Source organism: Cordyceps javanica, chromosome 4 (genome assembly GCF_051103115.1).
Source record: "Cordyceps javanica chromosome 4, complete sequence".
Taxonomy (NCBI): Eukaryota; Fungi; Ascomycota; class Sordariomycetes; order Hypocreales; family Cordycipitaceae; genus Cordyceps; species Cordyceps javanica.
In genome coordinates, this window is record NC_139298.1 from 2,887,904 (window position 1) to 2,903,777 (window position 15,874).

General features: G+C 54.2%; 7 protein-coding genes across 7 annotated transcripts; 1 reads left to right on the forward strand and 6 right to left on the reverse strand.

Moving 5' to 3' along the window:
* Positions 1–2,708: 2,708 nt before the first annotated feature.
* Positions 2,709–4,586, reverse strand: V2A60_006759 (G protein-coupled glucose receptor regulating Gpa2-domain-containing protein; the record flags this gene model as incomplete). The annotated part of the gene is made up of 3 exons (XM_083258051.1): positions 2,709–3,536; positions 3,593–4,000; positions 4,056–4,586. The coding sequence occupies 3 exons, from the start codon at positions 4,584–4,586 to the stop codon at positions 2,709–2,711; spliced, it is 1,767 nt and encodes a 588-aa protein (XP_083114177.1).
* A 433-nt stretch (positions 4,587–5,019) lies between these two features.
* Positions 5,020–6,857, reverse strand: V2A60_006760 (cytochrome P450; the record flags this gene model as incomplete). The annotated part of the gene is made up of 6 exons (XM_083258052.1): positions 5,020–5,156; positions 5,215–5,478; positions 5,536–5,972; positions 6,027–6,095; positions 6,147–6,621; positions 6,704–6,857. The coding sequence occupies 6 exons, from the start codon at positions 6,855–6,857 to the stop codon at positions 5,020–5,022; spliced, it is 1,536 nt and encodes a 511-aa protein (XP_083114178.1).
* Positions 6,858–8,252: 1,395 nt separating this feature from the next.
* Positions 8,253–10,464, forward strand: V2A60_006761 (HET domain-containing protein; the record flags this gene model as incomplete). Its single annotated transcript, XM_083258053.1, has 2 exons — positions 8,253–8,686; positions 8,796–10,464. The coding sequence occupies 2 exons, from the start codon at positions 8,253–8,255 to the stop codon at positions 10,462–10,464; spliced, it is 2,103 nt and encodes a 700-aa protein (XP_083114179.1).
* A 265-nt stretch (positions 10,465–10,729) lies between these two features.
* V2A60_006762 (uncharacterized protein) lies at positions 10,730–11,197 on the reverse strand (the record flags this gene model as incomplete). The annotated part of the gene is made up of 1 exon (XM_083258054.1): positions 10,730–11,197. One exon carries the CDS (start codon positions 11,195–11,197, stop codon positions 10,730–10,732), a length of 468 nt encoding a protein of 155 aa, XP_083114180.1.
* A 131-nt stretch (positions 11,198–11,328) lies between these two features.
* On the reverse strand, positions 11,329–11,738 carry V2A60_006763 (uncharacterized protein; the record flags this gene model as incomplete). Its single annotated transcript, XM_083258055.1, has 2 exons — positions 11,329–11,465; positions 11,522–11,738. 2 exons carry the CDS (start codon positions 11,736–11,738, stop codon positions 11,329–11,331), a joined length of 354 nt encoding a protein of 117 aa, XP_083114181.1.
* A 216-nt stretch (positions 11,739–11,954) lies between these two features.
* On the reverse strand, positions 11,955–12,116 carry V2A60_006764 (uncharacterized protein; the record flags this gene model as incomplete). The annotated part of the gene is made up of 1 exon (XM_083258056.1): positions 11,955–12,116. The coding sequence occupies one exon, from the start codon at positions 12,114–12,116 to the stop codon at positions 11,955–11,957; it is 162 nt and encodes a 53-aa protein (XP_083114182.1).
* A 627-nt stretch (positions 12,117–12,743) lies between these two features.
* V2A60_006765 (uncharacterized protein) lies at positions 12,744–15,347 on the reverse strand (the record flags this gene model as incomplete). The annotated part of the gene is made up of 1 exon (XM_083258057.1): positions 12,744–15,347. One exon carries the CDS (start codon positions 15,345–15,347, stop codon positions 12,744–12,746), a length of 2,604 nt encoding a protein of 867 aa, XP_083114183.1.
* Positions 15,348–15,874: the final 527 nt, after the last annotated feature.

A 15,874-nucleotide genomic window follows, 5' to 3' on the forward strand; every position in this document is an offset into this window, starting at 1 on the left:
GCCGTTTTGTTTCTCGCGCCAGATCCATTCCACGCCCCGACTCTTTTTTCTGGAGTCCAAGCCAAGCCAAGAATAGATCGACGCGATCAGCGGGCCCAAAAACCTCGTATTGAATCGCTTCTACTTAATGGGGGGGATTCAAGCATCATCATTGTCAGTCAGTTCTATAATTATCCTGACCCTTATTAATTTGTTCTCCGCGCGCCGTCTACCTACTGGTACTAGCAACTCGGAGAGATGCTCCATTGAGCTCTTCTGGGTTGCTGCATCATGCATGTGGCCGGGACACGAGCGAACCTGCCCGCCGCCAGCCACGCATAGTTAACTAATGCTTTGCGGCCAAATGTAAAGTATCCGCCGTCATCAATCACGCAGCAGCGCAAACAATTCGTCGACAAGTATCCGGCGGTGATGCCGTATTCACCGCTCAGCTACCATCATACCATCAGCTCAGCTCAGCTCAGCTCGTAAAAAAGATTGCATACAACACATGCTCCTGTTTTTTTTTATTCGTCGTAACCAAGTAGATAACCCCGAGTCTAGAATTGGCCATGCACCTTTCTCGCTTTCGCAAGTCCTTCTGCTTCAAGTCCGTACTTCGCAAACAAATGCGAGCCCAGCTAGCATGGTTCTGTCAATTGCCACTGTCGTCCATGTCACGTTGTACCAACCCTCTGCACAAAACAACGTACTCGAACAGTTTTTTTTTGCTCTCTCTTTTCGGACACTTTACTTGAGTCACCAATCATAGTCGGGCGGCTGTGCGTCCTGCAGGCTGCTCTACTCTGTCGTGGTACCCAGCATTTCAGCAGCCATGGACGTGTTTACTTTCGCACGGTACTCACGTCATGGCGTCAGATGGAGGGTCTAACCTGCGGTCCTAGCACCCAGGCCCCTGCCCACAACCGTCCATTGAATCTCGAATTTGAAAACAGGAATCGCAAACTTTTCTTGAATTTCTCCGTACCAGGTGGCTGCAGCGTAGTTCGTTGGTCAAGGGCCGAATGCTAGTTGCGCTTGCTACCCGTCGTCACAAGTGAATCAGCCTCAAGTTGTCATCATCGATGATATGCATGCCCGCTCGGTTACTGAGCTTTTAATAGATTCCGCAGTAGACATGCATGCAGCATCCATTCATGCAAGGCTTCAATAGCTCGCCGCCATGCCAACTTACAAGCTCGCCGCAGCTCGCCGCAATCAGATTCCCGCCATCCGACCATGCGCTCTGGGTGAATAAGACAAAATGGATCGAAAAATGCCGGCTCGTCAGTGAGGCCATAATACGTAGATACGCACTCGTGTGTCCAGATTCCAGATTTGCAATGTCCAGTTCTGTACCAGCTCCTCCGCACGTAAACACTGCTTCTCCCTTGAATGCGCCGTGTACGGAGGCAATGGTTGGCAGCCGCCGGGTGGTGCCCGGCCAGCAGCGCCACACTCGATTCTCATGCTGCTTTAACCACGTTACTCGGTCTATCCTCTGCACTTATTAAGAACACGAGAAAACAAGGCCCGTGTCATCTTGGACGCCGTCGAGTTTTCAAAGCTGCGCAGTGGTAGACATGACGTCACCGCCCGACCTCACACCGTACCCACGTCCAAACTTTGTCCGCCCAGGTTCGCGCTGAAAGTCCCTGAATGGACCCTGGAGTTTTTTAATTTGACGGTGAGGGGCATTGAACGTGATGCGAATTGGAGTCTTCATAGTCTTCCTGCGGTCGTGACGCCATCGGCCAGCGCTGGTCATGGCAGTAATACCCTGCAGTTTGATGAGGTTGGCGACCGCACCACGCAGGGTATTGTATCTGGAACGCAGCAGCGGATACGTGGACGGCTTCGCCCAAGAATGGATCGAGGCCGTCAAGCTGGTCATCAACCATCCTTCGGTTGTAACTTGGACCCCAGTTAACGAGAAAGCTGCGGTTATCCCTCACTCCACGACAGTGCGCAGCAGCGGAACCACATCCGGGCACTCTACTACCTGACAACGTATCGCACCTTGCAGCACATGACAGCCGATCCAAGCTAAACAGTCACAGGTCGCTGGACCCTACTTGTCCGATCAACGACAAACTGCGGCTGGCAGCACGAAACCTGTTGTACCTTTGCGGAGACTGATTATAGCATCTAGGACGGATATTGAGCAGGAAGCAAATGGTTTGTACTCGTTCGATCGACACGAGAAGCTGGACGTAGGCAAGGCAGTGGTTGATGGAGCGTTGAAAAGTGTTCTATGGTAGGGTAGCCGCGGAATAAATGACCATCGTGGATACAGAGCCGCCAGATTCTTGTCAACACCTTTTGGTGGCTTGCTCCAGCAATTCTATCCGGCTGAAATTCCCTCTCGAGATCGCTGCATCCGCACTACTCATGCCAAGGGAAGCTGTACAAAGACCATTTTGGCGTGGACCATTTCTGAATTAATGCATCGCTCTTGATATTGTTTGCAAATCCATGGCTTTTACGTATCTCTTACATGCGCCGCTGGTCAACTGTTGCTAAAAACGACCTTGTAAATGCATCAGCCGCTCCATCACAGTCAAAGAACCCGACACATCTAAACTCCTTCATACAGTGGTTAAAATCCCTCCAGTGTGGCCCTAGATGCGTCGTAAAACGGAACAGCGCGGGCGGCGAGATCGCCAATGTTGAAGGGCATCTGGCTAGCAGAGTTTCTCTCCGCAGCCTTTTACAAGATATACCTGCATCTAACCAGCCATAACCGACTTGCCACCGTCTTGCGTGACCCGCTGACGGATAAAAACCTTCAGCACGCCGCTTCCCAAGCGCATCGCTTCCCTACGACCCTGGTGGTTTGCGGCGACAGCGCGCCCATCATTGGCTGTCGACAGTTCATCGTTTGACTTGGGCTCATTGGATAAAACCCGTTCTTGATCAGTACTCAAACTATTCGCAATACTTGCCGATCCGTCGGTACTGCAAGACTGCGAGTCTGTGTCGTCCTCCGACACCACCCGCGCCCTGCTGCGGACACCAATAGCGGCGTTTGGCGCGAACAGTAGCGCTTCGCCGGTGCGTAGCGACACGATCTGTCGAAAGAGTCCCGCCAGAACATGCTCGGAACAACCCCCGATGCGCGACGCAGGTAACACGGCGGCGTCATTGTCGTCGCGGTCCGGGTCCATCGCGGCGACGGCGACGGCGACGGCGGCAAGCGGCGAGGCACCGGCAAGATGGGATCGGAGCGTGTCGAGCCACTCTGGCGAGGTGAAGCGATGCACAATCGTCGCAGAGCACAGATCGAGCAGCCTGGGCGATATGGTTGGCTCTTGCGTGGAGATGAAGACACGCGCGGCCAGGTGGCGCTGCAGTCGAATAGCGGAGAGGAGCCTCTCTGTGAGGGTCTCGCATTCGGCGGAGCCGGTCATGTATTTGTGTGCCTCGTCGAGAGCGACGACGCGGCCAACATCCGATTTCTGTTCCAAGAACAAACTGAGACAGATGGTGAAGAGTGAACAGGCAGTCACGTCCGTGATGCAGGGGCACGACAAATCAACAATCGTCAGCAGACCGGCCTGATTTAGATTGTTAGCAAACCTGCTCCAACCCACCATATTGCCTCGTGCCATACCTCTGGAGTCCACGTTTCGTCCACTGAACTGTTACCCGTGGTAAATATGCCTACTTTGGCTTGCTTCCCAACTCCCGATCGAAGCCGAGTCTTGGTAGCATGCCCGGCCACCATGAAACTTTCGAGCGCGTCAAGACGCTGCTGAAGAGGGCCCAGCTGCGGACCATCCAGGCGCTCGTCGGTGAGCCTTCTCTTGAAATCTTCATAGCTGAAGCCCCTTTTGCCGCTCGTCTGCTGCTCCAGACGCATCTCGCGCAGGATCCGCGTCACGGTGTGCATGTACAGCGGCCAGCCATCGCCCGCTACCGATCCCATGGCCATCAAGTCGAGCATACGCTTTGTGTTGAGCTGAGACTCGTGAATCTTGAAGTCTGTGACTACGACATTCGGAAGGGTACTATATATTTTCTGTTCGCAGAGGTTAGCCGCAAAATCCTCTACATGGGTATGCCATGGTTTGTACTTCGATGTTGACCCGATTTGTCGGAGCACACAGAACTCGCACTTTGACATTGGGATTCGAAGACAGGTAAGCAGCTTCGGAAGGGGCACCGCACGTGTCAGAATTGAAGGTGTCGTAATGAAACACGACACCGGTGAGGGGGCGCGGCAGCTGGTTTGCATCCGAGGGTAGCAGGCAGTTCTCCAATAAGCAGCTGAGAGAGTGACTCTTGCCCGAGCCTTGGCTTCCACAAATGAATACACTCGAAGGTGAAGCAACGTTGTAGAAGAGGCGAGGATCGGACGACTTTTGTGAACCATGCATGCTGCCTGCTCCGATATTGCTTTGAGATACGCCACCGAGCAAGCCATATTGCGTGAAAACAGTGCCGCCATGAGAGCCAAGGAGCTCATTCGCGTGCTTGCGAACAGAGGCACTGAATATCGGAGTGCTCTCGAGCTCGGGAGCACCCCCGTCAGTATTGCTGCGAAGCAGCTGCATGTGGCGGGCAAACTCCGCCGCGTCCTCGGATCTCTCGGAAGAGCTAGACATGATGTGCGCTTGGCGAGGATGAAATCGTAATGCAAGAAACAGCCCTTTTCAAAAATGAGAGCGAAACTGCATCGATTATATCAGGCCGAAGATGCCAGTGAATGAAAGCTACCAAGGTCAACTGTGCCCCACCACTGTCGTTTGTTGCGAGGTCGTTTCACGGTGCCAGTAACGAGTGTCGGGAGGGGGAAATATCTTATCATTGCTCTATTGTATTGTCTTTCATGTCTGGCAGATTGGAATCAAAGTTGTCTGCAAACACGAGCGGCCAGTCACTTGCTGCGTGGGTAGCTGTTGGGCTCTACATTAGGACTTGTTACTGTTGCATCGTGCTTTGTAAGTGCACGGCCCGTTCATCATTGACATTGATAGTGCAATCAATCATACTAATCATGAGCATACGTCAAAACCCTCTGTCCAGTGAATGCCTCATTCATTTCTCCTGCTCCGGCTCGAAAAAGGCAACCGGGACGCCGCGTCCCGGGCACCCAACGATTTCTGCCTTGTGGAACTGCGCGCTCCAATCGTCGCGGTACTCGAGTCTCTCGAATTTTTGCAACAGCTTCACCACTAGATGGCACAGTCAGTGAATGGACACGTTGCCTCTCTTGCGTATGTTTGTACGTACTGACGTAGCCAATCTCGGTGACGGCAAAGTTCTGGCCAATGCAGATGCGCGGCCCACCATTGAACGGCACGTACTGCCAGGGCCGTGGAGTCCAGTGATCCCAGCGATCAGGGCTGTAAATGCCTGGGTCTGCAAATGTCTCAGACACGGGCGGGTATAGGTCGCGCCGCCGTTGCATGGCGTAGGTGCTGTAAATAACGTGGTTTCTTTTGAAGCAGGCGATGTCGGGCTGGCCAGGTGCGCCGGTGAGCGTTGAATCCTCCACTAGACAAGCATGTTAGCGTCATTCGAGGTTCGGGGTCTGAATGTAAATTCACGTACGGCACGACCGGATGTTGTAAGGCACGGCTGGGTAGAGGCGGAGAGTTTCGTTGATGGCATGAGTCAAGTAAGTCAGGCCCTTGATGTCTTCATATGTCGGGTTGCGGGTCGGTCCAACTTTTTCTAGAACTGTCTCACGAAGCTTGGTCCAAACGGCAGGGTAGTTGGCTAGCTCGTAAATCGTCCAAGACAGTGTCGCGGCCGTAGTATCGCGGCCAGCCAGGAGCACAGCCATGATCTGGTCGCGGATGACTTTGGGGTCGCGCGAAACGAGCGCAATATTATGCAAGAAGGTGAACTCCTTGTCAGACTTGGACAGCTTCTCAAGCTCCTCTGGCGTGAGTGACAGCGTCTGCTGGATGTACGGTGTCATGAACTTTTCCAGGGTCTTGATGCCGTCATGGTATGCCTTTTGCGGGACCAAGTAGCGAAATGGCCTGCATCATTAGCACCAGGCAGGACAGTCACGATGAGACAAGAAGAACACATACAATAGAATCGTCAAGATCATCTGAAGTCGCTGCACAACGGTAAATGCGTTTGAGAATTCGCTGTTCGGACTGCGACGGATTTAGCGAATGATTGATGCCGAGCAGCAACACACAACCTACTTGTCAAGACTGCCTACACTGTGACCCAGCAGAAAGTCGGTGGTGAGATCGAGAGTCATGCGGTAGAATAAGTCGCAGATGTCGACAGTTTGACCCGAAGCCGGCAGCTTCGAGAGGAGTTTCTCTGACCAGCGCTCAAAAATTTCCATATCACGGACTCTGTCCTTGACAAACATTGGGCGGATGAGCGTTCTGCTATCGTGCCACTGCGTGCCGTCGGTGGTGAAGATGCTGTCACCGAGGAACGGAGCCCAGGCCTCGTGGAATGTTGGGCCTTTGCCATAGTCGGCAAACTTGGCGGTCAGAACCGTCTTGATGTGCTCAGGCTCTTGGGTAAAAATGATTCGACGATTGAAAAAGAGGAGCTCCACGGCATTGGGAGATTCGGGCGTGGTTGCCTCGAAGATGCGCTGGAAATATTCGTAGAGACGATTCTTGTTCTGGTATTGCACTGCAGTCAAGGCAGTCCTGATAGCTGTATCAAAGCGGCATCAATATGCGTGGAGCTTTTATACTGAAAACCCCCATGTTGAACATGGCATTGGTAGAAAACGTACCAGAGATGGGATTGTCTCCAATGGAGGGTGCTCGGATGCCAGGCGACTTGGCAACCTTGTATGCGATCGTGAGCCGGTTCACAATCACATACAATAGTAGCAAGACGGGGACGGCCAGAGCCACCGTGGTGGTATTTGCGGCCGCGATGAGCATTCTGGCAGACTCTTGCAAATTACGTCTTGATCTTTGCTTGTCTGCCTTGCAGAAAAGCGCCCTTTATAGCCTTGAGCGAGAGGGGCCCTTTTATACTGGTAAACCACTGGTGGTTCTCCAACAACCAGCCAGCCACGCCAACCCAACAGCTGTTTCAAGTTTAGACATATGCCACACTTGATAGACCGGGGGCGCTGGCCATCATACCCTCGTCATCCTAGTGAGCTTTGCCGGCGAGTTGAGCTAAACCAAGACGGCCTGAAAAAAATGTCTACCAGTTCTACGAGGGGGAAACTCAAAGCGCCAGCATGCGTTGCTTGGCCTGCCACACACCCTTACCCATAACAAGGGGTCCCATGCAGTGTGCTCAATTATTCGAGGTTAGTGGCAGCCCACCAGGTTCTTGATGGTTGCAATGCATCAGCTGTTTCTGGCGCAGCATGTGAAGTGGCCCACCGCCATCAACTTTCCTGGGGCCCCAGACTCGGCTGGCACGGTGGTGGGCTTCGCCGGTAGGCCAATGGGTACTTGGCGGACGGTCAGCAGATCATGACAGAATTAGCTGATCTCGCCGTCTGCGTTGTGGCAGGATTGGACTGGAGGGTTGTGCTTAGTTGGAAGCTAGCGAAACTTAGCGCTATGAAGATATTTGTTGTCGGGTACGAAACAAAGACCCTGTCGAGACGACTGACAACCAGCCTGCATCACTGCAGCATATAATGCATGTTTCGATACGAGAGTGTGAATTGTATATTACCAAGAGCGAGACGCAACTTCGAATGATGTACGCCGGCACAATGGCGGCAGATTGCAAACTGGCTGGGTTCAAATTCGACCACAATTCGGAGAGCAATTCCCCAATGAAAGGTAAGTTGTCTCTAAAATCTCGGAAGCGCAATTCCTCTTCGACAACGAATCCAGTGGGGTTGAGAACTAGTTGTGTACTCAGTGGCGACAGGGGTTGAGCTGGAAAAGGAGGACTGGGCAATGGGCCAGATATTCCGTATTCGAATGCAATTGTATGTGTCTTTGTATGTCGCACTACGCGGCGAGGACCGCTCTGGCACCCTTGTGGAGACTTGCTTCGCAGTAATGCAACCGCATCCTCCTTCGAAGGTTTACCCCAACTGCCGATCTGCTGTGCGCCGCATACCTGTCATCCCATCCAAACAACGCGAACTTACGGGTGTCCGGAACAATCCTAGCATCCGCTGCTGCTGCCTCCCGAGCCCTGTCAATACAAGGCTGTACCGGCCTAGAGGGAGGGAAACTACTTACTCCGTACGTTCTGGTCCATCGCCCGTCCCTGACTCCCTACCCAAGGTGCCAAGCAGCCAAACTCATCCTGCGTCCTCTACTATTATTGGCCTCGCAAGAGAGAGGGTCCAGGCGGCCATGTCGCTTTGCTTTCGGTGCGGCAGCCTCACTATCGACTCATTTCAGACCCACACGGAACCTGGAGAGCCGTTGACTGAAGATACGGCGGCTACGCTGACTGCCTTTCCATTATGGCACAGTGGCTGCGCATGGCAGAAGCAGCGGCAGCAGCAGCGGCCCGGACTCGACTGTGCCTTTTGCGCGCTGCTCTGGGCGTCACTGCTACAAGCGTGGACGGCAGCAGAGCCCGGGCGGGATGAGCTAGCTCTCACGGAAGCGGAGGTGCTCCTTGAGCCCAAGGCCGACGTGCACCGTACGGCATTTCCGGAGCCGCCGTCGAATGGCCTGTACTTGACAGGCTTGCATGTGATTGCAAATGCGTTTACATCACGGGGTCCTAATAAACTGTTGAGGGGCAACATCCGCTTATTCACAGACCGCCCGTTGACCGTGTAAGTCAGCAACTCAACACTTTTTTTCTTACAGAAAATAAGAAAAAAAGAAGGGTTGCGTCATCTCTTCAAAGTTTTTGGCATCTAATCAATCCATTTCTCCGAAAAGGACAGGTAGCCTCGTAAGCAGACGCGACATAATTGGCCGTCCGCAGCTCTCAGGTCTGGCATGTGAAAGCACCACCGGGCTGCTGCGACGCTGGGTCGCCGCGTGTAAGGAGCAGCATGCGAAATGCTGCGAAACGCTGTCGGGCGATGTGATTGACGAAGCACGGCCAGAAAATATTCTACCGAGACGCGTGTTATGTGTCAACGATGGCCGCGTGTGCGTTGTACAGTCGGGACAACGACTGGGCCCGTATGTCGCCTTGAGCCACTGCTGGGGACCAACGGACAAGCTGCCAATACGCGCATTGAAATCAAATGTTGGGAACTTTGAGTGGGATATACCCTGGAACCTGCTGCCAAAGACGTACCAAGATGCCATTACCATCGTTCGAGCGATTGGAATTCCGTATATATGGATCGATTCGTTGTGTATAGTGCAGGATGACCATGATGACTGGCTACGTGAGTCAGCACTGATGGGCTCCGTCTACGAGAGGGCCGAATTCACAATCGCCGCTTCTCATGCCTCCAACTCCAACGAGGGCTTTCTACACCCGCGGCCCCCGCGGCCCTCCTCCGCCGCGGTCGAGCTGCCCAACTTCCTCCGCTCCACGGGCGCGGGCAGCGGCAGCGGCAGCAGCAGCAGGACCTTTGCCCGCCTACGGAGCGACAGCGCCGCCGACACTTTCCCCGAGCGCGGGGCGCTCAATACACGTTCCTGGGCCACGCAGGAGTGGCTTCTCTCGCGCCGAATGGTCTTCTTCGCGCCGGCCAGCGTCATGTGGTCGTGCAAGACGGTCACGCAGCGCGAGACTGGCGAGCGGTGCTTCAACATCTCGCGCAACCTCCGCTGGAAGACGATTGTCGAGGCGTACAGCGAGCGCCGCCTCACGTTTGCCACGGACCGCCTTGTCGCGCTCGACGGCCTGCGGGCCGAGATGCAGAGGAAGAAGAAGAAGATGGCGGCCGCCGCCCAGCATAAGACGGCCACGACGACCACGACGTACCTGAGCGGCCTGTGGGCGGATAGCCTCCCGGACCAGCTCCTCTGGCAGGTGGCGCGCCGGCTCGATTACGCATCAAACCCGTTGGGCCTGCCCAGCTGGACATGGGCCCGCGTGCCGTGCGGTGTGCGCTTCCTGCGCATTGACAAGGCCAGGAACGCGTGCCACCGCATCGCCGTCTCGGAGTGTCACCGGCAACTGACGATAGGCGCGCGCGCAAGAATCCTCTCTTCAACGAGGACGGCAGCAGTCGCCGCCACTGTCAGCTCCTGGGGCGTGACAGGAGCTCATGATCGTATCACGGCAGATATCCACGCGTCGCACGCGAAGGAGACGCCGTCACTGGCCAGGCTTTTGCTGGACGTTGCCGGCGGCAGTGTTATCGGGTGGCTCGTGTACGACGTGCAGACATCCGAAGAGGAGGGGGGGGAGGACGCCGGGCGGGATTACATGCTCGCCCTCATGAGCACCATGGGCCGACGAGGGGACGATCTGGAGCAGCAGCGCGCCAGCGGCCCTACGAGGATGATGACGAAGCAGCACGAGTATTGGTGCCTCATAATTCGTAGGATTGGGGACGGCACTTATCGGAGAGTTGGCGTGGGCAAGTCTTATAGCCGTGAGTGGTGGTTGAATGCTGAGCTGCAAGACTTTACACTGTCGTGAGTAAGTCAAAACCTGTAAATAATCGCAGCCAGAATGCATCTCCGTTACTCGTATCGCAGTAACCAGCCCGCGTATCTGTTTCACGTCAGTCCGATCTCGTCCATCGCCTGTGCCACCCATGAATCCAGCGCCACCCTCCGCACCGGCCGCGTCGCCATCTTCTCCATTACATCACTCACCATCCTACTTACGTCCGCCATTTCGTCCACGCCACCCAACACATCCACCAGCTCCCTCTTCTTCACCATCCCGTCCGCGCTTCCGGCTAGCAGCTCCACCGCCGTCGGCCTCCGTTCTGGGTCTTCTGTAGACAGCCGCGGACGTGCGCAAACGGCAGCTTCCCGTAGACCATGAGTTGCAGCACGTAAGCCAGACTCCAGATGTCGCTCGCCGTCCCAAAGCGCACCGTGTGACCTTGCTGCCTGTCGACGAGCACCCGCAGCGTCTCCGGCGCCATGTAGTTGGGTGTGCCGGCCAAGTGGTCGAGGTAGACGTGCGCTGTGTCGTCAGGCATGTTATGCGCGATGCCGAAGTCGACAATTTTGAGGACGCCGCCCATGGAGACAAAGTTGGCGGGCTTAATGTCCGTGTGCACGATGCCGTGGCCATACAGCGCCGCGACGTAGCGCAGCATCTCGCGCCAGCCATACCCAGCAAAGACCGGGTCGAGGCTCTGCTCGCGCTCCAGGTGTTCCTTTATAATGTTTTCCAAGTCAATTTGTCCTAGTTCCATGATCTGCTCTTTATCTGTCAGATCGTCACTTCGAGATAAGGGGGCTTTGGCTTTTGGTAGACAAATAAACATGCAATGTGGATGGCATTCTTGGTCTCGTCCACGCGCCAGTCCTGGAGAACTGCCACCCTCTATGTCGTGCGGAGGCGCTGCAGCAGCGCGACTTCGTTCTCAGCCTGCGGCCGCGCACTCTCATCCAGTGCCACCAGCAGAATCGCTTTGAACGCCCAGGTTCGTGTGTCGGGCGCCAGGACTTCATAGACGCGCGCTCCCGCCGCGGCCCAGCTTCCTCAGGATTCTATACGGGACGCCCATTACAATTACCCTCCTGTGCCTCGTGAAAGCGGGGTTCGTCGCAGCGGTTGTCTGTCTTGCTGATGATGCGTCCTTGGAATGAGATGACCACTCTGCGGATCGGTTTTTCGGGTGTGTCTGTGCCTGAGCGCTCCACCTTTCTGGGAGATTGCCTGCCAGTATGCCTGTCTCGAAGCGATCTCGTGTCTTCGAGATCTTTGTTCTCATTGCCATGACGATGCGGCATTGCGCCGAACGGCAGCGAATGAAACGCCTTCTAATTCTCACCCCCTCCTTCATAACCCTGCTCCCTCTGAGCTGCGTGTTTCCGCGGTCTCCTCGGCGGTCTTAGCATCGCCGCAAACCCAGCGCGGAGCGCGACCGAGTCACCGCCTGCTGGCGGTGTACCGCTCGTGGCAGCCTTGGCGCCGGATGATGTCCTTTCATGCAGCCGCTTCCCGTGTCAGTGCCCGAGATTTCGTCGTCGGTCGGTAGCGCGCGCATCATCCTTCGATGCCGTAGCCGTTAGGTCGAGGACTGCGAGGAGCGCATCGGTGACTGCGTGAGGCTGGAACGGGGACATAGACGACTCGTCGTCGGAGCCATTGTGCGCCCAGCCCTCCATACTTTGTCTAGGCTTTTTGTGTTGTACAGCCTTCAGATGCCTGAGATTAGCTTACTTTGGGCGGATGCTTCACGCCATGAATTTCTCACAGTTCTGAGTTCTGGCGCATTGAGTGAGATTGAGGCACGCGTTCGCTTACCGCCAGGTTGGGGGGATTCTATCAGCCCCGCTGGCCTTTTTGATCAACTCAGCAGTGCCTTGAACAAGCGACCTCTCATTCAGATCTGGCACGATTTAAGCCCATGAACAAAGTCGATCGCGAACAAGCTATCAATTAATAGGTGCACAGGAACAGTACTTGACAATACAATGACTAGCGCTGCAAAGAATGCAAAGGCGGGAAGGGTATATTCAGACTAAATCGCAAGGAACTTGACCATAGCTCGAATGCATCCTAATTTCGTCATTGCGACATGCAAAACAAAAGAAAAGGCGTGTAATTGATGCGATGAACTGAGAAGCTCATTGTTCATAGGCGCTGCAAAAACGACAGTATATGTGCAAATGTGTCCAGAAAAGAACGTATGAGTAAAGAACGTATTCGAAAACCATCGTGAATCATCGTATCGTCGTAAGATATTTACCGGTATTGCCAATCATGAATACCAGAGATGAGCTGTTTAATCATCACCGCCGCGCCGCCCGGCCTCGTTCATCATAGGCGGGGGTCGAGCCAACAGCACTCAGGCGCGCTATGCTGCTCAATGTTGTTCGGACTTGTGGTACAGTAGGAAAAGCATCGGGGGATATAGGGCTATCCGGCCGCGGAGAGTCTTGCGGTTCGCTCGCCAGCTCGCTATCTTCAGGGACAGATGCCATCGTGCTCGGCGAACGATGGCCACGATGCGATCGTCCAGTCTCAAAATTAGGCTTTGGCGGGGATGAAGATGCATCCATCGGTATCTTGTCGCTAGCGGGTGAGGTCGAGCGCAAAGAAGGCAGGGAATGTTCGCTTTGCAAAGAGTGCATAACGAGATAGCCGAATTCTGAAAAGTCTGGCAAAGGTTGGTTTGATTCATCCTCATCCAAATACAGCATCAACTTGTGCTGCTCTGCATTTCCCTTTTGAGCAATAGCACCATTGGTGATACTCTTCAAGGATATCTGTCCTGTTGGTGAAGGCGCGAGTACTGGCTTGCACGATTCTTGTGTGCCCTCAGTCTCATCGATTTTTGACTGTGAATGCTGATCACTTGTCGAGGTAGATGCACGACTACTAGTGATACTGGTAGATGCACGAAGGGCATTCTCGTAGCATGGCCGTGTCCGAGTAGTGGGAGGAGCGGGAAACCCGAAATGAAACACCGCTTTTCCCGCAACAATATCCGTCCCTAATACGCTGTTGCTCTCACCCTCCTCCTCGTCCCCTTCGTCCTCTTCGTCCTCTTCCACCTCTTCTGACGTGCTTGCCGTGGTCAACGTCTCAGTGCTGGAATTTTGATCACATTGATGCAGTGTGTTAAACGGTTGTTCTTTCCCGTACTGTTTGTTATTTCGCAGAGCGGAGAGCAGCATCTGTTCCTTTCGAGTAACCGCCATGTACCGACTTTGGCTACCGGAACCATCGACAGAGGATCGGGCAGAACGGAGAAAAAAGTCGACAGAGGTGGGACTGAGAGGCGGTGTGAGTTCCTCTGGCGGTGTCTGTGACAGGTTAAGAGCTTTTCTCGCAGCAGGTGAGAGGCTGCTTGAGGATGACAGTTCCTCCGGGCTGTTTTTCTCGCCATTGTCTACCGTCATAGGCCGTCGACCAACTAGCATGTTGACCGCTCGTGCTTCGTGAACATAATTGGCACTTGGCTGCAGAGCTGAGGCTCTAGATGCATCGGATATTGATGATGTACGACTTAGGAAATCGCTAGTATAGGGCATGCTCGATTCGAAGTTGGCGTCGATCGCAGTCGCAGTGCTGAGCCTGCTATTAGAAAGGAAGGTGCTGTATGTGTTGACCGATGCAAAGCTGGGTTTATTCGAATGACGCATTGGCCTATGGTCTGAAGCGCGCGAGGAAACTCTGGGAGGGAGTGAAAGTGGTCCGCTAGCAGATGGCGAGTGATTGTTTAGGCTAGTTGTCCACCGCGGCAGTAAACTTGTAGGCTCGTTGTCGTCTTCCGAGTCGGACGACAACATCAACATACTTGTAGCTTGCAGGTCAGAAGTGCCAAGAGTCGTCGATTGCTTAGTGTTTGCAATCATCTTGCTTCCTGCACTATTGGTTCTCTTGTGCGATGCTGCCGGCGTTAGTCCGATCATAAAAGCTGTTTGCGGAGTTGGCGGCAGGGTATCCTGAAGCCAAGGAGAATCTTGTGCTGTCCATGGCTCCTCATTGTCATCTGTGTTGGTACCCTGCTGCTTGGTTCCGTGATCGTTTTGCTGCTCTTCTTTCAGCTTCTGATCCTCATGCATCAGCTGGCGTATAGTCATCTGCTCATAGTGATCATAGAGAGATGGTGCTTCTTTTGTCGAGCCTGTGCGATGTCGTCTCTCAACCGTTGTTGAATGATGTGTTTCTTTGAGATCCGATGAGGGCGCACCATCTTTTGTGCTACGCTTGTGAGTCTTTCGTGGCTTACCGATGGGTGCCGCCAGAGACAAAGGAGACTCAACGGTGGGGCTCTCGAATTCCTTTGCAATGGTGCTATCAGATTGCGTCGGGCCATTCGGGGCCTTTCGCGACAGGCGAGAGGAGCCGCGCAGGTTGGAGAAGTCAAGCATGGGTGGTTTCTTCTTCGGTTTGGGGGCAGTTGGGCTGCTCTCCAGATCGAGCATTTTGTGAATCTTAGGTGGGACTCCTCGGACCGTAGAAGTAGCCTGCGGCTGCTGAGAAGTAGGGGAAGACTCTTTGGATGTATCGTACCATGATCTGATGGTAGATGTCGACTGCGTCTTCCGTGGACCGTGGGTGGCGTCACCCATACTATCCTCGCTTCCGCTACCGAGGCTGCTGGACTCCAATGCGGCTAGTCGTATTTCTGAATCATTTGACGAGTCATAGTCAGAGGATGCAATTGCTACATGGTAATCTGAAGAGTCGTCCTCTGAGTAGGCGTAGCTGGGCGTGGTGTTGCTGATGCGGCCGCTGAAGCCCGAGGATACATCATCCCATGGTTGGAGAGAATCAATGCTGATGGGGGTCGAGCCAAGGATCTTGTGAGCTTTGCTCATGGGTTTGGCGAAGTTCGGCTGAGGCGACTCCTTCTTTCGAGCCTTTACGAAAGAAAATCGAGCCATTCTGTCGTGAATATGAGCACCTTTGGCAGCAGGATAACCGCGGCCCGCGAAAGTGGTCTACACCGAAAGGCTATTCCGCACCACGCGCCTAGAGTGCAGGTCTCAAAGCATAAGTCGCAAGTTTTGCTTGAGATGAACGCCGTGTGAGATGAGCTGCGAGCGGAATGTGTCGTTCTTTTTGGGAGGGGTCAAGGCTGAATCATCATCTAGCCGTGAGTGATTGAGTGGCGCACATGCAAGTCGTTGTAGTACTAGTCACCGCGAACGCTTGTCTGGAAGTTGGCGCTGTGGCGAACGAGTTGTCACGTCGCAGACTTGCAAAATTGCAAAGAACAGCGGGGAGCTACCAGTTATGAGGGATCGAGGGAAGTCGTATAAGAAGAAGAAAGGAGTGAGAGTAGAGGCGCAAGCGAAATACAAAAAAGGGTCAAGTAATCGTAAGGTCGACAGCAAGAGCGCGGAAACTCCACTGGCATTTGATTAGCGTTCAAAGTTGAAAATGCGGCCAGCCGATCAGGCGGGTCAGC